Here is a 23,199-nt window from a genome sequence, read left to right as displayed (position 1 = left end):
GTCTTAGGACAAATCTTCACAAACCAGATGGCATGCCTGGTGGACACAGCCCATCAGATGCGGCTCCTCCCAGGTAGGCAGGGCCGCTGCCACTCTCAGCCCCTGGAGGGCTCTGTGAGGCTCCAGCCAGCGCCACGGCCCCTGGCGGGGGGGCATCTGTGAGGCTCCAGCCAGCCTCGCAGCCCCTGGAGGGGGCATCTGTGAGGCTCCAGCCAGCCCCGCAGCCCCTGGGGGGGCGTCTGTGAGGCTCCAGCCAGCCCCATGGCCCTGGGGCGGGGGTCCGTGAGGCTCCAGCCAGCCCCGCAGCCCCACTCACCTTCTCAACCCACATTCCGCCGACCTCCTCTCCGTCCCCGTAGGTCAGGTACATCTCCTGACACACTTTCTTGAGCTCCTCCCGCAGTGCCGTCATCTCGCCCCGGTGGTACTGGACGCCGGGGAACACGTCCGACAGGAGGCTGAAGAGCAGTGGGATGTCTTCGGCCACCAGCTTCGGCACCATTGTCTCACAGACGCTCTGGATCAGGATCTGCGGGGGGAAACGGGCTGAGCTCCGGGGGCGGCGGCTCCGCGTTCACGGCTCTGTCCCTGCAGGGACCCACCACCCACTCGCCCTGAGAACAAGTGCGGAGACCCAGCACCCCGCCCCACCCACCCCACTGCTGCCCGTTTAGCACGTCCGTCCCGGGACCGTGAGCCCTGGATCAGTGCGGGGGAGGCCGCCCCCTCACCTCCTGCTCAGGCAGGTTCTCTGCGATCTCTCCTTCGTCGACTGCCTCCCCGCGCTCCTCCTTCTCCCGCTTGATCTTCTGGATCCGCTCCCGTTTCACATTCCCCGCGCTCACCAGCACGCTCTTCAAGGCTCGGAGACCGAAGTCGTAGTGGCTTTGGGAAGAGAGCTGCTCGTCGCACAGTCTAAGAGAGAAAGGGCTTCCTTAAGAGCAGTGCCCACTGAGCCCCAAGCAGCGTCAAACATCGAGAAATGAGAATGGACATGTGGAAAGAAATGGGATTACACAGGGTGGGTTTAGATGGCGCAGTTAACACATGCCAGAAACACGATTAGGAATGATGCTCAGTGACTCACTTGAAAAAAGGGACGATCTTGTTGGCGAGGACCTCCGCCGTGCGGAAGCCCTGAGAATACAGCATGACCTGGGCGATGAGCTGACGGTCGGGCTTGGTCATGGCCAAGCTCCGGAACAGCTTCTTCAAGTTGTCTGGGAGGTTCGACCGGCCCGCGTAGCCAGGGTTCATGGTGATGAAGATGGCCATGTCTGGGCTCACCTTCACTTGTTTGTTCAGCAGCTCACAGGTGATGGGGGCAGAGGCTGAAATTCACATGATGGTGTTAAGGCTTGCGATGGTCAGAAAACCACCATAAAATCTGAAAGGGCAAACCGAGCACCCTGCCAGCCCAGGACCCACGGGAGCTGCGGCCTGGCCTTTCCACGGGCTCTCAGCAGCACAGTGCCACCTGCCCAGGGAGACCCATTTCCACACTCCCTGCCCACGTAAGAGCCACTCAGGTGTGGCCCAGATCAAGGCACCGGAGAGGCGACTACCCTATCTTCGTGTTATTACTGAGCGTCATGAGGCCGACGTGGGAACAGGAACATAGCCTCACAGCGGCGGCAGCAGCAACGCCGATGAACCAACTGGCTAAGACCACGGACACGGCCCTTTCCTCAGGCCACTAAAAACCCACCCACACACAAAGACAAAACCACCCCCCCCACTCTCGACACTCAGGGTCAGGTTCCTCCGTAAGCAAGCGTGGAGTTCACAGGCACTCATCTCTCTGACACGTCTCTCGTTTTATTCGGGTCTGGTAAGACGAGCTACTATTACTATGGACCGAAAGGGAAAATTAACAGGTAAACTATCCATCGTGGATGTATGTAACTCCTCTAGCTCACGCGTCTAGGCTCTGTGTGGAACTAGCTCCCAGGGACCCCCAGACGGTCGGGTCCCAACACTCCAGGCAGGAGGCCTGGCTCTGCGGGGCCACAGGGAGGAGCCAGGGGCCTCTGTCTGCAGAGGAAGCACGGCCTGCCCCGCTGGCTGCCATGGGGCGAGGTGGGCAGTGCCATCCTGGGCCCCGCCCACGTCTTCCATCAGGACGCACCACCCCGCCTGCAACCTCGGGTCTGGGAACTACACGAAAGCCCCTCGTTTCTAAGCCACAGCAGGGTAACTGTACGCAAGAAGGCGAGCCTCACTCTTCTCGAAGCTGGGGTTGGAGTGCTCGCGCAGCGCCTCCTGGATGCACTGCACTTGCTGCGACACGGCCGACAGCATCCGCTCCTCCAGGCGGTTGAACTCGTCAAAGCAGCCCCAGGCCCCCACCTGGCAGAGCCCCACGAAGATGCGGCCCATTGCCTGAAACGAGAAGGGAGCTGAAAGACGGCCCTGGTGCTGGCCGTACAGGGTTCCGATCCTGGCTCGGGTGACTGGTCCAACCCAGGCAAATCACATCCTGAAACCTGTCTGCTCATCTCTGAAACGCGAATAATACCACCTTCCTCCCAGAGGAGTGCAGGGGGGTGGAATGGGCTGTGAAGGTGGAACCAGCTTCACCTGTGAGGCAAGGAGCCCAGCCCTGCATGTAGCAAGTACTCCGTATACAGATGAACAGATTATTATTTTCCCTCTTGTGCAAAAAATTCCAGTGACAGAGCTAACACTTTTTGTTGTGTAAAAAAAGCCTTCGCTATTTGTTTTTCCTAAACACAGACACCAGAAGGATACATCACACTGAAGAGTTAACCTGAAGACCTGAGGCTCATGTTGGCGTCACGTACCAGCTGGCCCCTCAAACAGCCCCAGTAACCCCGTTCCCAAAGGAGAGCGCTGTGCACACGGCTCATGGCCCCAGAAGCGCGGGCCTGCGCTCCCCACCCGGGCTCTGCTCTAGGCGGCTCCCTCGGAGCCTCTCACCTGGAAATCAAAGGTTTCGTCACAGTTGAAAACTAAAACAAAGCGGCCCAGCTGGTGGCCGAGGGCCTTGACAGATTCGGTCTTCCCGGTCCCTGCAGGCCCTGTTATTTGAAGAAAAGGAATTGAGAACTTATATGAGAACGCGTCTCTAACTTTAAGAGCCGTAAGAAGCAGTTCTTTTCACAAGAAATCTCAGTACAGTTCGCCCTCTGTCTCTAAGCAAGTTCCACCGGGTCCCACTGTCGGCCCTCCACATCCACAGGTTCCACATCCTGGATTCAACCAACCTCAGAAGGAAGCTTCAATTCCCAGCTGGTTCAATCTGAGGATGTGAATCCCGTGAACACAGAAGGCTGACTGTGTATCTATTAAAAAATCTGTGTTAAGTGGACCCTCGCAGTTCAAACCAGTGCTGTTCAAGGGTCAACTACAAACGTAGTAACTGATGTAAAGACTTAAAGTTTAAGAATGTACTAGCCACACAGTTAAGAAATACATTCAGATCATTTGCTTAATCTCCGAGAACTAGATTCACCCCCTTACTTCACCTGACCAGGTGTGTGGAGGCACTCACCGAATGGGGACCCCCCGAGCCTGGCCTCCAAGGCCTGCGTCATCGTCAGATAGCAGCGGTCGGTGAGGGGGGTCTGGACCAGCTTGTCTTGAACACCCAGGTATTCGAAGCCATAGTTAAACTTGGCATTTGCCATCTGAATCGACAGCTGCTGCAACACGTCGGTCTGCTTCGGGTCAAAGTAGAACCGCATCTGGCTGAGCCACTCAAAAGACTTGGCGTTGTCGACCTTGCTCTTGATCAGGGACCTGGTGACGTCTCTCTGGTGAACCAGCTCTGTGATCTGAAGACAGACTCACTTTAGGAGTTTATCGTAACGTACACTCCCTGAACTGAAGTACGGAAGTGCCTCTTCTGGGAGTGCGCATTACTTAGGAAACGTTGAAATTGAGATCCTAGGTCCAATTATGATGTGAATAAATATTCCGAAACATAAATTTACTTTTAAAAACAACAGAACTGGTAGTCACACGATGGAATTACACAGAATAAAGAACTGCAACAAAAACAGAGAATGACAGAAACACCCTATTTTAGGTAAAAATCCTGCAACTCACATAAAACATGATGGGAGAAGAGCTGCCTCTGACCTAACAGTCTGTCTGCCACACAACCTCTCAAGCCCAGCAGCGAAACAGCAAGGCTCACAGACACGCCTCCGGAGGTGGAGCTCTGGGAAGGTGGGGTGAGAGCGTGAAGACCCCAAGGGCTGAGCGTCACCCTTTGAACCGGGAGGTCACCCTTTGTACCAGGACGTGTATGTGGCTCCTGTTCCCCAAGGTTGCCCTTCAATAGGAAGAGAGAGCCAAGGACTACCCAGCGCTTCTCAAGAGGTCATCAACTTGCTTTCCTCCAAGACACCAATAAGGATATTTCTCGAGTGTGAGTTCTTTTAGCTGCTCAAGGGGAAGGCAGGGGAGCCTGACCAGGAGGAGGACTCACCAAGTGCTCCAGCTTGCGCCTGCGGAGCGGGGGCTGCTCCATGAGGACCGAGTCAGCCAGCACGTTGAGGGTGACCTCCACGTTGCTCAGCACGGAGTGCAGGGGGGCCGCGTCGCCGCTCCCGCCCATGCTGCTCAGTGCCGTCTCCACGTTCTCAGACCAGGCGATCTGGGCTGACAGGACCACCAGCTGGGCCTGGGAGGCACGGCACACAGGAGACCCGAAAAAGTGGTTTTAAAGATCAGCCAGTGGCCCCACCCACAGACTGTCGCCCTTCCACTGGACAGTACCTGGTATTTGTCAATCCAGGTGATGTAGGTATTTGGGTCGATTGATGTTGCTTTACCAAAGACCTCGACTTCGGTAACGGACTCGGCGAGGAGTTTGGCCAGCGTGACCCGCATCTCCTTTTCCACCAGTGTGAGCCACTCGTTGATTTTGGGATGCTCGGTGATTGACACGGGAGTTTTAAACATGACCTGAAATAAAGAAAACCCAAGAATTAAGGTGTGCGGAAGACAGGAGCGAAGTTTTCTGAGTTACGGTCGTAAACCTAACTACCTCCTCTCCTTCACGGGACGAGATGCCCAGGACGATGGAGTTGTCTTCATTGAGGATGATGCTTGAGACGCCAGCGAACATTTTCTTGAAGTGTTTCTGTAACTTAGCTACGTTCTTACTGTTTCCAATGATTTCAAGCAAATCTTCGTCACCCACAAAATAGAATCTAAAATTGAAACAGCACTGAAGTTGCTGAAACGTAACGCATACACAAATAAGGTGAATCAAACAGTAACAGAGGTCAGTGGACGTGGACTGTGTGGACCATCTCCAGCCTGAATGCAGATCACATCCAGGTCTTCTCCAGCCCTCAGCAAAAGAGACTCACTCACCTAGCAAGACACTGAAGAGAAATACAATGCATTTCATATAATTCGCCTCACTTCATCAATTAAAAAAAAAAAACCTGCTCAATTTATAAGTAAACTATTCAGAGGGCTTCCCTAGTGGCTCAGACCATAAAGAATCTGCCTGCAGTGCGGGGGACCTGGGTTGGACCCCTGGGCTGGGAAGATCCCCCGGAGGAGGGCATTGTCAACACACTCCAGTATTCTTGCCTGGAGAATCCCCACGGACAGAGGAGCCTGGCGGGCTACAGTCCATGGGGTCGCAAAGAGTCAGACACAACTGAGAGACTTTCACTCACTCAAACAATTTAGAAAGAAAAAAAAAATGCCACTTAGAAAATAAAATCATCAGAGTGAGTTTTTTAAGAGAGACAAGCTGCCCGGGAGGGTGAATAATAGTTTATATGGAGCTTAGTATACAAATCCACGGTAGAAAATTAAGAGGAATCAGTCGATGAAAGGAAAACTGTATTCATTAAATGGATTACTGGCAACAAAACCCTTGATGTCAGAGTGAGCAACACACAGGCCAGGAGGGAAGAAAGCACAGAGCTGGGCCTCCCCTCAGTCTGCGCCTGAGACGCCCCCTCACCTAGGGAAAGACGAGCGCTCTCTCTCCAGGTACTCTCCCAGGGCCTTCTGGATCTTTCCCAGCAGGTCTGCCAACCTCTCCAGAGACCTCTGCACCCCCTGGATGTTCAGAACGTCCATCACCAGGGGAGACTTGGATACTTTCTTCATTAGAGCCAAGAACTCCGTGCTGATGCTACAGGTCAAATCAGAAGTGAGGGCACTGTCAGCCTTCACGCAGAGTGTTCCTGGCCAAGCCCAGCCTTCCGACCCCCACCCGCTGGAGGCCGCACCTCTGGAACCGCTGGGTCTCCACCGGCAGCAGGTGCTTGATGTCCGCGCTGCCCGTGAAGATGCCCTCCAGGTAGACCCAGCGCCTCTGCACGTCGATCCACACGTCGAAGAGGGCCATGATGCGGTTCAGTTTGTCTTCCCAGCTCAGGGCGTCCTCCTCAAACACCTAGCGGGTGAAGCAGGGCAGAGGTCAACTGCTACCCTCTCCCCTCTCGGATATGCCAGAACTTACCGCAAAATGCAGACAAACGTTCCACCAAGTTACGTGACTCAAATTTTCTAAAAACAGGTCCCTGGTAACTGTGAGCCTGGCTGTTTTTATTTTTAAACATTTATTAATTTATCTTGGCCAGGCAGCACTTGGGGTCTTAGTTTCCTGACCAGGGATTGAGCCCGTGCTCCCCGCAGTGGAAGCCTGGAGTCTTAACCACTGGACAGCCAGGGACATCCCCGCGAGGCTGCGGGCATTACGGTGGATGTGCGGGAGGGAAGCCCCACAGCACACCTTGTAATACGGAGAGAGCTTCATGGCGGACACGCTGTTGATGTGCTCTTTGACCTTGTTGAAGAGGTCGTCCCAGCCGCGAATCAGGCGACACTTGTTCTGATAGTTAACCAAGTCCAGCTCGTAAGTGTTCCACACTTCTCGTATCTGAATTGAAACCCAAAGAGGCAGGTCACCCACGTATGGGCATTTGCCAGCCACGTGAGTGACCGAATGAGTTACCGTCATGGGGACAAGAGGGACCCCGGGGGAGGCTCCATTGTCACAGCTCAGGTGTGCGTCACAGCCCGACACACACCTGCTTCAGAAACTCCTCCAGAGCCATCTCCCCCTGTGCCACCAGCAGCACGTCCTTGACCACAGCTTCATTCTTCTGCAAGTCTACGTCCCAGATTTGGCCGAGGGTTAGCTCAGACACAACCCAGTTCACGTGAAGCCGCTTCATCAGCTGTTTCCAGTGGCGGTCCTTAAGTGCTTCGGACTTGAGCTCAATCACCAGCATGTTTATCTGTGGAGAGAGGGAGCCGAGTTATCCGCGTGGCGTGTTTCCGGCTGACCTCCCAGCCGGCAGCTCCGGGTCACCCACCTTCAGGTAGCCTTTCAGGAGCCTCTGCACAAACTCGTAGGACGCATACTGCCGCAATCGGGCAGGGAAGTTTTTCAGCTGGTTCAGGAGGCCATCTAAATTCTGTCGAAGCTGTCAAGAGAAACCCAAGGTGGTATTCAGTTTGCCAACATTCCTTTAAAGGGCGAAACATTTAAACACTAGCCTTTACAGAAATTTTAGGCAAACGACCGGGAAGGGACTTCTTGTGAACTCACAGTACAGCTCCCAGCCTGCCAAGTTCCTAAGTAAAGTCTCCAGCTGTCAACACGCGAAGGGCAACGCGGCATCTGTCTCAGTGACGCATACCTTTCGCGGCTGCACGGAAACCCACGGCTGTTCCTTCATCTGGTCAATCTGCTCCCAGACCTTAGAAAGCTCCGACCAAACGCCTTTGAGGTCCTGTAACTCTTCTAAGGCCACCTGCGATCAAGGACAGCAGAGCAGTTATACTCCGGAAGAGGAGCCACCTTGGACCCTGCCAGGGCCTTTGGGACAGCCGGGCTGGGGGCGAGGTCGGGAGCGGCTCGTACCTGGACGCGCTCTTCGCTGCCACTGAGAAGCCCCGTGTCGGTCAGCTCCAGGGCCTCCTTGGCCTTCGCACACTTCTCGCGGTCGTCCTTCAGCCTGCCGAACTTCCCTTCGTATATGGTGAGAGCCTGAAGCGCCTCCTCTGGACGCAGGTTACCCTGAAGCAGTCAAGGCCAATGAATCAGAGCCAGGTCTCCGGACAGAGGGGCCCGGCTCCGAGGCGCTGGAGGGGACTCTGCGCTCCCTTGAGTGTGTCTGCGTGTAAACATTCCCAAGTGCACGCTGCTCATACGTGCCCGTTACTTCCAGACGTGACCTGGGCAAGGGGAGTACCCGTCGAGTCAGGTGTCCCCTCGCGGAGTGCCAGGGAGACGCTGACCTGGGCCCGGAGCAGGACAGCTCTGCCAGGCACGCCCTCCCCGAGGGCACGGCCGTGGTATCAGTGACGAGGGAAGGTGAGGAGGAAAGCACCGTTCTCACTGGAGGCGGCTCGACTTCTGCACTGACACGATTCACAGATCTCTTTCCACTTTAATAACCTTTGAGAATGACTACACCAAGTACTGATTCAAGTTTTCCTTTTTTGCCACGCTGTGTCCTGTGGGACCTCAGTTCCCTGACCAGGGGGTGAACCCAGGCCCTCAGGAGTGAGAGCATTGAGTCCTAACCACTGGACCCCCAGGGAACTCCCTCAAAGAGAGTTCTAGCTAAACACATCACCCATGAGGCGAGGCGGTCAGAGACGTCCACGCTGAGGGGCCGCACTCTTGCCTGCTGATCAGCCCTCACTCCCCCGCACGGCCTGGCAGCGCTGGCATCAGCGAAGAACGGCCTGCTTCACCCCGGGGCCCCTTGGCCCAGCCAGACACAAAGCGGGACCTTAGGCCAGCAGCAGCACGGACCAGCTGAGGGCAGGACGGAGGCCGACCCAGCAGACGTGTGTGTGTGTGCCAGGTTGAGGGGTCGGGGGGAAGGAGTGGGGAGGAGCCCGATCGGTCCCCAGGCCTTGCGTGGAGAGCTGCAGCCCCGCCCACAAAACCAGAGCAGCATCTAGGATGCACTCACATCTTTCCCCTGCAGGGCTCACGTGTGTGCCTCCATGTGGATCCCACCCAGCGAACCAGGCGGGCCGTGACCTACATGGCTGAGCCCCATCCTGCCTGTCTGCACACCCCTTGGCACGCCTGCCTGCCCCCACCAGTCTCCACACGCCAGACTCCCCGCAGGGCAGTGAGGCCCCAACACCCTCCCCCAGCACGTGTCTCCATCTGACTTGAAGTGTGTGTCCTTCTGGTTCCCTTCTCATCCTCTGTCTCCTGCGGGAGCTTGTCCCCCTGAGGGCAGGCTCCTTTCTGGTCACCGCTGTGTTCCTGCTGCCCAGAACATGGCTGGTGCTCAGTACAAACTCTAGTGAACGCGGAGGCCTGGCTGCGGCAGTCTCTGGGCACAGAGAGGCTTAACCACTGCGGCGACACTGGCACAGCCCAGGACGGCCCCAGTGCACAGGCCGGGCAGTGGCACCGGGGGACGCCTGGCCTGAGTCCACAAGAGCGCCAAGTCTAACTCGCAGCTACAACTAAGAGGGTAACTTACGAGTGGAGAAACGCTAGGCTTCAGAGGCATTCCCTGACTGTCGCAAGAGGTCTGGCTGAAAAGAGGTCTGTCTAAGCGGGCTTTCACAGTTTCACATCCACTCTCTGCAAGTACGGCTCCCTTAATTACAGGAAGGCAGCACCTTCACCCTGGGAAGCGTAGCCGCGGCCAGGCGCCCCAGTCTGAAAGCGGGGACACAGAGGACGCTGCTGGTGCGGGGAGAGCGCGGGGCTGCGCCGGGGCTCACCGTGACGGGCTTGGTTTTCTCCCAGTCGGTAAGCAGGTCAGTGGTGCGGCTCTCCACGGCCCGGTCCTCCTGCACGATCTTCATCTGCAGGTTGGCCACCTGCTGCTGGATGGCGGAGTCCTTCCGCCTCATGATGTCGTTGAAGGCCCCCCACTCCCCCTCGATGTTGTCAATGTAGAGCCAGGACGGCGGGAACTGGAACCTCTGCTTCTCCAGCAGCCGCTGGCCATTGCGGTAGAGCTAGAGAGGGAACAAACACACGGGGCTTTCTCTTCTAGAGGGGTAACAGGAGGTACGGCCAGACTCCACAGGAGAAGACCCCCGTGGGTACAGAATGCACCTGCTCTCCTCCAGGAACCTCCCCCGCCCACAGCGCTGCATCCCAGGGCAGCAGGCCGCGGAGGGGCCCGGCTAGGCCAGCCCCGGCCACACTCAGGCGGCCCCGAGCAGGGCCTGAGCGCCCTGGAACTGGGCTTCACACCCTAGGTCCAAACTATGAGAAGGAAATTTAAGTTTGAGAACTTGAAGATTAACAACTAAAGTAAAAGATTTAAAAAGATAAGAACCTGTGGTTCTCAAATCTTGAAGTGCCTGAAGATCACCTGCAGAGCCTTTTAAAATGCAGCCACCCAGGACACTGGGGTCCACCTTTACGAGGACACTAGGGGGTACGACAGAGACACCCCGGGGATCCCCAAGACACAGCGAGGGGCAGAGCTCACCTCGACTTGCTTCTCAAACTGCTTGATCTTCCGTTTCAGGGACTGCACGTAGGTGATGAAGGTCACTGCGTCGGAGGTGCTGGCCGTGTCCACCGAGTGCTGCTCCAGCTCCTGGCGGGACTGTGGGCAGACAGCATGGCGTCAATCGGGGAGCCAAGGGGGCCGGTGGGCCTGCCGCCCTGCCGGGGTCCCGCCTCCTCACCTTGGAGATCTGGGAGTGGAACTCCGTCATGTTGGAGCCGAGCATCTGCCCAAATTTGCTGAGCACCTCCTTGTGCCAGGAGTCGTACTTCAGGTTCACCTTTGACTGGACCTGCAGGGGGAGGAGTGTTCACACTGCAGCTTCCCTGCGGTCAGATGCTGCCCTCACAGTGCGCCTTCCAGGCGGCAGGCGGGGCTCACCTTGCCGTAATCTATGACCACCGGCCCAAACTCTTTCTTGGTCTCTGCATTGTCGAAGGTCCCCCGGGCCTTCCTGATCTGGACCAGTAGCGCCTGCCACCTGCTGAGGTCTTCCCCGAGCCGGTTATAAATGTTCTCGGCCTGCATGTCCCACAAGCACTGGTACTGAAGCCAGACCTGCAGGTGAAAGCACAGCCACCCACGGCAGCTCGACTTCTCGTTCTGTGAAACGGCAACGCGTGCGGTTGTGCCCTGCTAAAAAGGCACGTGTCCCTTCATCGCTGTTAGGAAAAAACTCTCATTCCGAACGCTCGGTCTCCCAACCGAAAGAGAAGAGAGTTTTCTGCTCTCCAAAAGGATTAATATCCCAGAAGGTTCATTCTACCCTTCACTCCTTGCTTTCAAATAGCAAATATTACCTCATAAATCGCATTACGTTTGGTCAAGACTTCTTAGCTCCACATTCATTCAAGCTCACACTTGCATCTAGGACAGATCACACACACACCGGAGTGAGAGGAGCGCCTCACCTTGACGTACTGCTCGACCTCGGTGACGATGCCCATGACTGCAGAGTAGGACTCCTCCAGGGCCACGGGGCCGTCCGGCATCCGTGTCAGGGCGTTCCGGTAGAATTTCTCTTCTTCTGTCAGTTCATAGTGGACACCCACCTAATCGAACAAAGGCGGAGATGAATGCAGGGAGTGCGTATAGAAATGTGAACCTCAGCTGCCTTTCACGGCGTTGAAGTAAATTGAAAGAAATGGTACTTAAGGGATAACGTTCACTCATCCCGGTCACAGGTAACCTAACTCATCAAACCAAGGAAAGGAGCATCAATCACAAGCTAGAAGGTGTGGCGTCCCTGTTTGAGCAGGCGTGCCGCCTCAGGAGCGGGGAGCGAGGTGTCCAGAGGGGGCCCCACGAGACCCGAGCCTCTCATCCCAGCGGGCGGGACTGAGGGTGTCACCTCAGGGAGCGAGAGACCACCACCAAGTGTGAACACCAGTGTGCACAGTCACTCGTCGGGGTCAACAACCTGCGGGCCGGTCGCAGGCCAGGCACTGCTGCAGGCACTATGAACAGACAAAGGCCTCTGCTGGCACAGACTTAAGTTCTGCGGGGGAAGGGAAGACGACCAAGAGAAAAGCAAAATACACAGGCCGTCAGAAGGCGAGCAGGGCTGTGGAGAAACGGGGTGGGGAAGGAATTCGGGGGCAGGACGGATTTCACACAGGGAGGCGCAGGAGGCCTCACAGAGGTGACCCCTGGCAGAGCTGGGGCGACAAGGCAGCCTCGGGGGCAGGGGATGAGCAAGGGCAGAGGCCCTGGGGGCCAGTGTCCATCTGGCCCGTGTGAGGATGGGTGGGGCCAGCATGCTGCAGCAGAGCCGGGGGGGAGGGGCAGGCGGCAGGGCAGCACGTGTCGGGGGCCCACAGGCCCCCGTGGTGGGCTAGACAGGAAGCCGTTACCAGGCCCTCGAAACAGAGCATCGGGGTCAACACACACCTAAGAGGTACTCTGGGCTGCTGCGCTGACAGCAGCTTTTAGAGGGGCAAGAGCAGACAGAGACCAGTGAGGAGGGGGCTTACCTAGGCCTAGGGGGTGAGATGTACCCTGCACGACCACAGCACTGGACGCCACAAGAAACAAACCAGGGTAAATTCTGAAGATGGAGACAGTGGGCGTCCAGGCTGACATCAAGATCTGAGCAGGTTAGAGGCCAGGGAAGAGAAGACGGGGAGACGCAGGTCTGAGGGAGGGGACGTCTGCAGGTGGCCACGTGGAGCTGCAAGGCGGCGGCAGGACCAGCACGTGGAGTTCAGGGTAAGGACCAGAGGAGGCAGGAGCGCACAGGGCCAGCAGCCCAGGCATGGAGGGCAGGGTGGGGCAGGCATGGAACACGCAGGAACCAGTGACGTGGACCGGCCGGCGAGGTGCAGGGAGAGCTGGGGGAGCCGGGAGTGAAGACCAGGCCCCAGAGGAGGGAGGAGAGAAAACGGAGCTACGCGCACAGCTCAGACAAGAGATACACCTGGGACTGTGTGGAGCAGTAACTAGGGGCAAGTGTTGGGTCACATCGCTCCCCGTCCAGCGCTCCGCCAGAGTGCTGAGCTGACAAGAGCGCTGAGCTGAGGTCCAGGGCTTCCTTACGGGCACTCACCTGGTACCGCTGGCTCTGGATCCGGGGGAGAGACAGCACCACCATCTTCCAGGCGAACATCTCCTGGTACAGCTTGTACCTGCACTCCTCGATGGGCGGGTTCAAATAGATGACCTGGTTGGTGATCCTCAGCTCGTGAACGACGTTCTGGAAAGCAAAGGTGTCGTTTTGACTCAGCAGTCTATTTCAGTTCAAGGGCTTTGAAACATACCATTTTTTCTCTCTGAATCATTACACTAGTTCTGTGTGAACCACAAAGTCTGTTACTAACAGATCCGGCCTTCTATGAGCTCATGTTTGGTCTGCAGCCCTCCCCAAGGGCCCGGAGGCGGTCAGAGGGCAGCTCCGCGTGGGTTCCTCCTGGGCGCTCAGCGAAGCGCCATGGGATCTGATGCGTGTGAGGATCTCGGGGTGTGAGGACCCTGCGGCCTGAGAAAGCAGGGACACAGGCCGACCTGGCTGGTGTAGGCTCGCAGGCTGGGAGCAGTCTGTGCCGCCCGCCAGCACTCTGAGCGAGTTTAAGAACTTCAGCTCAGTCTCCACTGCACGTCCGATCAACTCAGACACCCTCACTTGCGTTTCTGCATCTCGGTAATTTCTTTTAAAAAGTATTCACCCCAGAGGGATGAATATCTGTAATATTCAAAAGTGAAAACATTTTAAGTATTAAAAGAAAACATGAAGTCTGGGTAGGAAAAAAAAAAAAAAAGCCAATTGTTTCTCTCAGATCAAAGTTTCTACTTGCCCACTTCTACCAGACTTCTGATTTGGAGACTTTCACTGGTAAGGAGAACATAAATATTGTCGACCACTCAGAACTAAAGTATGGCTCAACGCATCAGTGTAAGGTGGACGTGCGTCTAACCAGCACCTGTGTTACCTGCAGAGTTTAAAGAGAACTTTCTGGAAAGCCTGCCAGGCCCCAGTAGAGCCCTCCTTCACACGACGGGAAACGGCCGCCTGGAGACGACGGCTGCTGTCCAGTGTGCTCCCGCATCCTTCCGGGAGAATTCTGCTCCGATTTTTATTAAAACTGACATTTTAGGGTCACAGTCTGGCCTTCTACTTGCAGCAGCCCATTATATTCAGTTCTTCAAATTAATTCCTACGTACATCCTAGGAGAACAGACATTTTTCCCCCAGTGTAGATTTCTAAGCTTTATTTTCCATTAAGGAAAAAAAAAATTAATAAATAAAGCTGGGACTTCCCCGGTGGTCCAGTGGTTAGGGATCTACCTTCCAATGCTCCGTGGTGGGGGAACTAAGACCCCACAAATAACTCAGCTGTGAGCACAACTGCCGAGCCTGCACCGAAAGGGAGACCCCACGCCCCGCAACCAAGCCCCGGCACAGCCAAATAAATGAAAAAATTAACCCCCACATGTTTCTGAAGCTGTTTTTGACGTAGAGCAGAGTTCTAAGGCAGGCATGAAGAGGAAAGGTATGCACCCTCTTCAGCCTCCTCTTGAGTGGTGTCGTTACCAAAACAAAGACGTGAGCGCCGGTCCATCATTCAGTGGCTCAGTCGTGGGGGCTCCGTGACCCCGTGGCCTCCAGTCAGACTTCCCAGGGTCTCACAGGACACCACCTCAGTCGGAGGCCACAACCCTTCAATCCCTTCCACTCTGCAACACTCAGCTTTTCCCGCCTTTCTCTCATGCCTTGGCACTTGGGGTGCTCTCTGCAGAATGGTCCTCCTCTGGGTCTGCCTGGTGCTGCCCTCGTGGATGGTGGCGGGAGGAGCACGGGGTGAAGAGCCTCCTCCTCACCTCATGTCACCCCGGGATGCTGACCGGGCCCAGGTCTGCCCACCGCAGTGGCTTCTTCACTGGCGCTTTATTTACTGCGGAACCGGCTGCCCTGGGAGACACTCACCTTGATCTTTGGCTCTCCTCCAGGCTTGTGACTAACTTGAGGGGCATCTGTATCCATGTCAACCTCTGCCTTATCCTCCGCTTGTCCAAGGAGCACCTGCGTCCAAGCTCTCAGGCCAGCTTGCAGCCGGACACCCAGTATCCTTTCAATCTACAGAGAGAACATGTCCCAAGAACAGTGTTTCTCCCAAAGTTAGCTTGCAGAGCGTATTGACAGAAAACCGCTGTTTGAGGCCCAGGATGAATTGCTCCTGCCCACAAGCCTGCACCCCCGGCTCCTCAACCCTCACGTCTTCACCCTCCAGCCTTGGGTCACTGACCACTAGGCTGACTGTGCTCTCCACCTGCGGACTCCCGCTCACAAGCGACAAGCAGAGCACAAACGTGCAGGTGTGGTGAAGGCCTTGCTATGTGCTCAGTGCAACAGAAAATGCACAGACCAACACCAGCCTCAGGTCCAAAACCAGGAAACTGGAATTTGCAGGTGAAGCCGTTTTCTTTTTCAAATTGAGGCACAAGTGATTTTGTTATTGTTGCTGTTCAGTTGCTAAGTCACGTCTGACTTTTTGTGACCCCATGGACTGCAGCACACCAGGCTTCCCTGTCCTTCATTATCTCCTGGAGTTTGCTCAAACTCAGTCCATTGAATCAGTGATGCTACCTATCCATCTCATCCTCTACCACCCCCTTCTCCTCCTGCCTTCAATAACTGACTATAACATTAGTTTTGGATGTACACATAAGGATTCAATATGTATACCTATTTGTAAAATGATCACCACAGTAAACCTCAAGTGAAGAAGGAAGTCAGAAATCTCTCATCTGTGAGATTTCCAAGGACTAGGGTGTCCGCACATCTTGCTCAGAGTCCCCCTCGCTGTGAGCCACTCAAGCATCCTGGGAATGCTGCGGGGGCAGCCTGAGAAAACCTGGGGCTTGCACTCGATTCAGAAGACTGGGGCTTCTGAACGTTTGCTCTGTTCAGGGCCATTGGAGGAATCGCTGCATTTTACTAATCCACTTTAGAAGGAAAAACCTGTGACCCACACACAACTTCAGAACTGACCAGCTGCCACCTGTCCACTGAGTGACCTCTGCCATGAAGCACCCTCCCTGCTTCTGGAGACTTCACGGCTGCTCTGACACCTGCTGACGAGAAAGCCACAGGGGGTGCTAAGTGTGCTTCCAACAACCACCCCACAAGGGTGAGCCAAGATCCTCTAAACCAGGAACAAGAGGTGCGTGGATGCTGGGGGGCTGGTGGAGGGAGACAGGCGGCCAGAGAAGGTGGCCTGGAGAGCCACCTCAGTTGCAAGCAGAGCAGAGACGGGCTGCAGGAAGTTGTCACACTCCCGGAAAACAGAGCGCACTCCTCTCCTCCCCCAGAGCTCCCTGCTCCCGGCGCAGGAGGAGGGTGCCTGCAGCACTACCGCAGTTCGGCTCTACTGTCAGCTACAGGGATTTCTGGAAAGAACTGGATGGTCACGGTCACTGAAAACTGCCATGGAAACGAGCTTTTCAGGGACGACCTAACAGACTTGCAGACTGGGGCCACCCCCGTGCAGACAGCAGACAACGCCACGTGCAGCCGGCGCCACCTACCTCCATGTCCAGCTTGCTGACCCAGATGGGCAGGTTGGAGTAGGAGTGCAGGTTGAGGTCGTCCACGGCCTTCTGCACTCTGTTCAGGATCTCGGAGAAAGTCTTGTGGTCGTACAGGCACGTCTCCAGGGAGCGGACTTCCAGGTCTATCTTCTCCTCGATGATCAGCAGATCGTCCACCTAAAGGGGGGTGCGGTTCGCATTTAAATCACCAGCTCACCCCAGGCCTTTATCTTATGTACGTTCATTGAGAAGAACGTAGGCAGAGAAGTTCCCAGGCAGAGAAGTTCTTCCTCAGAGCGTTAACCCTGTGTGCTGGCCTGACACCACACCCCGCCTGTCTCCGAGGAGGGAGGGGAAAGGAATGGATACCGGCACCTCCCGGTTCCAGCTCCTACTCCCGGGAAGGCGCCCTCTGGCTGCACGTGGGGGAGCAGGACATCAATGCGCGCTGCTCCGCACCTTCCCTCTCCAGGAGCCAGCCGCACGCCAGCCCAGCAGACTCCGCCCTGCCTGCCGAGGCAGAAACACGGCCAGGAGGCGACCGTGGCGCAGCCGGGCGGGGGTCTGGGGAGGAGGGCCAGGTCGGGGGCGGGCCGACCGCCAGCCCCACTGTCCATGCAGCTTTATCAGTAACGAAGCTCTAGTGCCCTTCATCTCTTCCCTGGCTCCCTAGCAACGGGGACTGTCTCTGAATGGCCTCCCTAAAGCCCCCACACCATCCAACACCCCGGTGAGGGGAAGGCCTCCTTCTCCCACTCGGCAGACGTGGCCCTGAGCTGTCGGGACCGTGGGCGACCTCTGTGGAGAGCTAACTGCTAACCGACTGGCAAGCCTCCGGGACAGGGAAGACGGAAGCGGCACGCACCTTTTCCTGGAAGTTGAAGACCGTCTCCGCCAAGCGCTGCACGTAGGGGTCGAGCTTGTAGGACTCCCACACCAAGGCGATGCCCTCAGCGATTAGCGCCTGCACCTCCTTCTTCAGGCCCGCCACCAGCAGGGAGATGGTGCTCCGCTCCTCCACCTTCTCGCACGTGCGCTCGTAGGTCCGCACACTCTCGATCAGCGAGATGGCAAATGGGTACAGCTGGTTCGCCTGGTGAGCCTTGTTCACGATCGCCAGCGGGACGCGGAAGCCGAGCCACTTGAGGTTTCGCACTTCTTTGGAGAGGGTGATGATCTCAGGGAGGAAGTTGACCTTCAGCTTGAGGACGTTGCCGGCGCGGCCCCGGGCGCGCGTGCTCTCGATGGTGAAGATGCGGCCCGACACGCCCAGGTTGCGCTGCTGCACCTTGCGGGCCCAGTCGTCGAAGATCTCCTGTGTGTTGAGCTTCATGCGGAAGCTGTCCCCGTCCTGCTTCAGCTTCTGGCCCTCCACGTGGTTCTCCCAGCCCTTGCCCAGCACGTCCTCCACGCGCTTCATGTAGGCCGTCAGCTGCCGGTCGATCTGCTTGGCCCAGATGATGGAGCCGGACACCGGCGGCAGGTCGCGCACATGGCTCATCTTACACGCCTGGCTCTGCGGGTACTGGACCTTGAACTTGTCGTGGAGAGACTCGATGTCATCCTTCACACGCTGGATCAGCTGTGTCTGGTACTCGCGGATGGCCCCGCGAATGTGAGGCCGGACGAACAGCGCGTTGAACCTGGAGAAGATCCGGAACATCTCGTTGGCGTTCTTGGCCGTGCCGAGCTGGTCTCGCAGGCGTGCGGTGATCCGAGTCTCCACCCTGTCGATCCTCTCATCGTATCTCTTCATTGCGGCCTCCCAGGCCTCCGTGCCCTCCTTGGAGACGTCCAGCCCGTCCACTTCCTTGACGTTCTCGTAAGCCAGGTTGACTTCCTCTATGGCGTTCGCGTCGGCAGCGTCAAAGAGAACCTCGGCCACTTTCATGTCCTGGGGCTCGGGCACCTCTCCTTGGTTCTGCTGTGCAACTGCTGTGACCTGGAGGAGAGGGTTTGGAAGAAAACAGGTCTGCCAAGGGGAAGACTTTTATCTCGTTGAGTAGCACACACCACACAAGATGACCAGTCCACCACGTAAGCCTGACGTTTAGTCAAACACTTTACCACAAGTCAAGACCGTGTAAGACACGATACTGCACGATACTGCTGTAAAGACCTTCAGACAATGTAGTTTTGTGGCTGAAGAAGCTAAAATAAAAAAGTGTTTTGGGTTTGTGGTTCTTCCCTCAAACTGCACTGGAAAGCTCAGGACTTCACAGGAGTGGTAACTACAAAGTCAGTATCCAATATACTTCTCATTTTTATTTCTAAAACTTTAGATCACCGCCCAGGGTCCACACTGCAGCATAGGGACAGGTCAAGCATGACAGTAACTGAGAGGGTCCCGCTCAGTCCCCTGAATGCTCCTGGACGGACAGCAGAGCACACAGGCCCTGTGCCTCGGGATGCGGCAGACCCCCGGGCACAGCTCACGCCCACTCTCACGGAATTACACCGCCAGGCAGGGGGCTTGATTTGGGGTCCATACACACCACACATGAAGTTCAGACAGTCTGTGAATTTATTTGGAGAAAATCATTTTCACTAAGCCTAATTAAATTTAGCATTTTCTTCAGTCATGAATGTAGGCAACAGTTATAGCTGTCCCCAGTGCCCTTTGTCATCAATAAATCCTTCCACGTCACATGGCAGCTGCACTATAACCCTGAGAGCTTGTTTACGCTCACTACTCCAGAATCATGCCATCAGGCCTGTCTTGCCCTTTCACGTGTTCATGGAGAAGCACACAGATTACTGCCCACAGATCATAACTCCAAACCTGCGGACAAATGTTTCTTTGTAAACCTGTGCCTTTTATTTTATATATTTAAAAACATTCTGAGAACTCCTGGCAATGACATTATAGGAGCAAAAACTGGACAAAATGATTAAACAGCCATTTCAGGACAACGGACAACAACCGAAGGCAGCTGACACCCGGCCTGGGGTGCTCCCACCCCAGCCCAGGCAGGAAGACTCGCAGCTCTGCAGGGGGGAGTGGAAGAGCAGCTTACAGCAGGGGGTTCTGGGGACTTCCCTGGCGGCCGAGGGAGTTAAGAATCTGCCTGCACTGCTCCAGAAGACCCCACGTGCTGCGGAGCCACCAAGCCCAGCACCACACCTACAGAGCCAGCACTCTAGATCCCAGAAGCGGCAACTGCTGAAGCCCGGGCACCCCAGAACCTGTGCCCCACAACAAGGGACGCCACCGCGATGAGATGCCCACACACACCAATAGGAGGTCGCCCCCACTCGCCACAACCAGAGAAAAGCCCACACAGCAAGGAAGACCTAGCACCTGAAATTCAGGAAACAAATAAAGGGGGCGTCTGGAAAAGACAGCCTGGCAAGGGCCCACGCAGCAAACTACACACACACGCAGGAGGCCTGGGGAGCCCTGCAAGAATGAAAAGCCTGGACAGATTTACAACCTGCTGTCCACCAAAACTCCTATAACCAGTGAAACTAGCCTTCAAATACGAGAGTGTTGCCAGCAAACCTATGGGACAAGAAATGGCAAAGAATTTCTTCAGGCTACAGAGAGAAGACGGCAGAGGTAACAGGCCGCAGAAAGAAATGAAGAGAACTAGAAGATATAAATCGGGGACAAATGGAAAAGATTATGTCATTATTTTTCTTTTCACCTGCCGATTCTTCTAAGATATATATGACTGCTTAACTTGTAACATTGTAGTGCTGGGTTTATAACATATGTAACAGTAATACCACATACTAATAACATATGTGATACAGATGCATTGTAAGAACAGCATTATTTCTCTTGCTGTAAACATGACAAGAAACAGATCTATGTTGATTATGAGGTTCAGTCAGTATTGCGTATATCACGATAAATTAGAGACCTATAGTAATCCCTAGAGGAAACACTAAAAAAGAAAATTCAAAGAAATATAGCTGTTAGGTCTCTAGCAAACAGCAGCTCTCAATCCAAACTTATCAATAACGACGTTAAATGTGAACAGACTAATCCTCCAATAAGACCATCCTGAGAATGCACGCCTGCACACGAGTTTACTACGCACTTTACAAACAAAAAGGCAGTAGACACCACACGGTTTACAAATGGAAAGTAGACAATGATGTCTTAAAACAGGGATATCTGAGACGGACATGCAACAAAGGGCTGAGACACCCTAAGCTAGGACAAATCAGTCCCAGTCAAGTCTCTCACGGACACAGTAAAGGGTTAACACGTAAAACCAACACGCGCACATGTGTGCACATGGATCGGGACTGCAGGAGTCGAGAAGACACCAAGCACTCCTTAGCAACCCGCTCCACCCTGGGTGGCAGGCACTCCTCACAGAGAATGAACCGAGATGCAAGGCTTCCAGACCGGCTCACCCATCCCAACTAACACTCCAGAATTCTCCAACTACGGGAAGGCTGAGAGAATCCTAAACACACACACACGAAAGACCCCACCGAGAGCCTATGATTAACACTGGCTATTGGCTTTAGCACGTGTCTATCCGTTTACCAATTTGTCTACCTACACGTGTATCAATCCACCTGCTATTTCTGGACTGGATTGTTAAAGGGAGAAAAGCAGTGCTCAAAAAAGTGGTGAATTGAGAAGAGAGGGAAAAAAAGCATGAAGAAAGAAAAGGGGTCATTTAATTGTCTCAATAAATCTGAGCCAAACGCAATTATTACCATATTTTACAGATAAGGAGTCTGAGGAAAAGAGTAAAACAATGAGCCCAGTCAGATGGCGAGGTCAACAGTTGAATTAGGAGGGAAACCCAGGAGGTCTGGCTCTCAGCTCCACGCAGTTTGGGGATGGGAATGAATGGATGGAGAATGTTAAAGATTTGAACTCAAACGCTATGATCTTCAAGATGACAGTGACAGATGAAAATGGAGCCAGAGAAGCACTTCACAGTGTACAAGAGAAACAGGTAGCTGACTGCAAAAAGAGAGGACAGAGGTCATTCAAGCACTGCAGGCACGCATTTTCAGACCGTGCGCCACACCTGTGGCCTCAGGACCCTGACGATGACCGCTCTCAGCTGCTCGTGCTGGCGTCTGAACTTCCTCATCTGGTCAAGGCGCGCCTGGAGCTTCCTGTGAGCAGGGTTGATCCGCCACACCATCTTGAGGTTTTCTTCCCTTTTCCTTTTGACAATGTCTCTCAGCAATACCTGCAGTTTCTCATATTCATCATCCCACGTCTGAAAAACTTCAAAGCACGCAACCATAACCTGGGACATAATTTAAGAGGGGAAGCTTATTATTAAAGCACATTTTCATCGAAATGCCCTAAAGCTGGCTTCCCAATATATTACAACTTACTTTTTCAAATTCTTCGTAGGCAACATGCATCAGCTTTCTAGTGCCCAATACTTTCAGTAACTGAGAACTCAAGTCTCTCGAAATCGCCTCCACCAAGCGCAGTGCCCTCTGAATGGGATATTTCGTGTTTCGGATCTTTCTCAAATGGGTGAAAATTGCAACAAGTGCCTGCCTTATTTTGTCCAGCTCAGTGGCAGACAGCAAGTCATTCAGAGGAAAATCTTTCATCAGAGGATTGTAGTCATTCACCGTTTCCAAAGCCTGTTTCAGACCTAGATTAACAGAGAAACAGTTACATACTTTTCACATCAAGTTCCCAGTTTCATAGCTTTCACACGAAGCCAGACAACTGTAGTATACACTGTTATATGTCAATTACACCTCAATTTTTTTTTTTTAAAGTAAAAGAGTATTCCTTCTAGGTTTAAATATTGGGTTGGCCAAAAAGTTTGTTCCATAAGATCTTATGGAAAAACCCAAATGAACTTTTTGGCGAACCCAATACTAGTTAGGTAAACTAGAATACATCCTCACAATGGAAGATTTTGATGCTGCAAAAGATTTAGTAAACACAGAAATTGTGCTGTTTGAAAAACACAATGTTATTAACAGGTGATGCCAGTGTGGTCTCAATTTTGCTTTTGAAGCGTGCCAGTCAGTATACTGTATACTGACTGTATACTGTACGCTGCCAGTCACTATTCATGCACACTCCAAAGGCTGTGAGTGGTAGTCCCAGAGATGTCATCTTTGTTTGCTTTCTATACAATCTAAGCATTCTAGTAATACTACATTGGTTTTGTAAAACTTGAATTTTATCAGCATTAAGAACACTGAAATTTAAATTTTATACACATGGTTCAAGTTAGGGGGAATGTATTATAGACACGGATCACAGAAAAACCTGGGTCCTGGTCTTTTTTTTAAAACTTCCTCTGGCATAAGATTTTTAGAAAAGAAATCTATTAGGAAAGAGATAAAGGTTTCAGAAGCATTAAAAAAAATTCAAGGTATACGTTTCGGTACTAGTGAACGTCCATATCTTAGTGAGTATATAAAATGTGGTCACAGGAACTGAAAAGGTTTCCTCTAACATTTAAAATGCGGGCACACAACCTTTTCGGAGGGGAAGGAAAAGAACACGACGACAACTGCTGTCCCGGTAACTGGTTCTAACGTGTCTCTGGTGGACAGCACGGTCTGGCCACGGCCTGCACTCCACACCTGTGCGCCTGGCATCTGCTCATTTAACGGCACCCTTCCTGGTGTGCATTCAGAAACCACCTTCATCTTGACAACAGTTCAGAACAGGGAAGAGGGCGGAGAATGTAGGGGGTGGGGGGCAGGTAAATAGCAGAAGAGAAAGTACTGACCAGCTCTCCTTCCACAGCCCTGTGGGGAAGAA

The 23,199-nt window shown here is 54.2% G+C and overlaps 1 protein-coding gene across 1 annotated transcript in view; it reads right to left on the bottom strand.

The window, feature by feature from the left end:
• Positions 1-23,199, bottom strand: part of DYNC1H1 (dynein cytoplasmic 1 heavy chain 1) — a 61,187-nt gene that overhangs the window by 26,141 nt on the left and 11,847 nt on the right. The window contains exons 6-32 of the mRNA XM_069559524.1: positions 21,795-22,066; positions 21,476-21,703; positions 17,341-18,417; positions 16,473-16,652; positions 14,872-15,021; positions 12,997-13,143; positions 11,363-11,503; positions 10,833-11,009; positions 10,633-10,743; positions 10,431-10,550; positions 9,709-9,948; positions 7,871-8,026; positions 7,647-7,760; positions 7,320-7,430; positions 7,032-7,241; positions 6,734-6,880; positions 6,228-6,394; positions 5,957-6,130; positions 5,018-5,183; positions 4,747-4,935; positions 4,457-4,651; positions 3,515-3,797; positions 2,941-3,041; positions 2,223-2,382; positions 1,088-1,331; positions 732-915; positions 317-529 (exon numbers count right to left, since the gene is read on the bottom strand). Of these exons, the coding sequence (XP_069415625.1) occupies positions 317-529; positions 732-915; positions 1,088-1,331; positions 2,223-2,382; positions 2,941-3,041; positions 3,515-3,797; positions 4,457-4,651; positions 4,747-4,935; positions 5,018-5,183; positions 5,957-6,130; positions 6,228-6,394; positions 6,734-6,880; positions 7,032-7,241; positions 7,320-7,430; positions 7,647-7,760; positions 7,871-8,026; positions 9,709-9,948; positions 10,431-10,550; positions 10,633-10,743; positions 10,833-11,009; positions 11,363-11,503; positions 12,997-13,143; positions 14,872-15,021; positions 16,473-16,652; positions 17,341-18,417; positions 21,476-21,703; positions 21,795-22,066 (5,657 nt within the window). The remainder of the gene's footprint in view (positions 1-316; positions 530-731; positions 916-1,087; positions 1,332-2,222; positions 2,383-2,940; positions 3,042-3,514; positions 3,798-4,456; positions 4,652-4,746; positions 4,936-5,017; positions 5,184-5,956; positions 6,131-6,227; positions 6,395-6,733; positions 6,881-7,031; positions 7,242-7,319; positions 7,431-7,646; positions 7,761-7,870; positions 8,027-9,708; positions 9,949-10,430; positions 10,551-10,632; positions 10,744-10,832; positions 11,010-11,362; positions 11,504-12,996; positions 13,144-14,871; positions 15,022-16,472; positions 16,653-17,340; positions 18,418-21,475; positions 21,704-21,794; positions 22,067-23,199) is intronic.

Source organism: Ovis canadensis, chromosome 18, assembly GCF_042477335.2.
Source record: "Ovis canadensis isolate MfBH-ARS-UI-01 breed Bighorn chromosome 18, ARS-UI_OviCan_v2, whole genome shotgun sequence".
NCBI lineage: Eukaryota > Metazoa > Chordata > Mammalia > Artiodactyla > Bovidae > Ovis > Ovis canadensis.
This window is presented reverse-complemented; position numbering and strand designations above follow the sequence as displayed.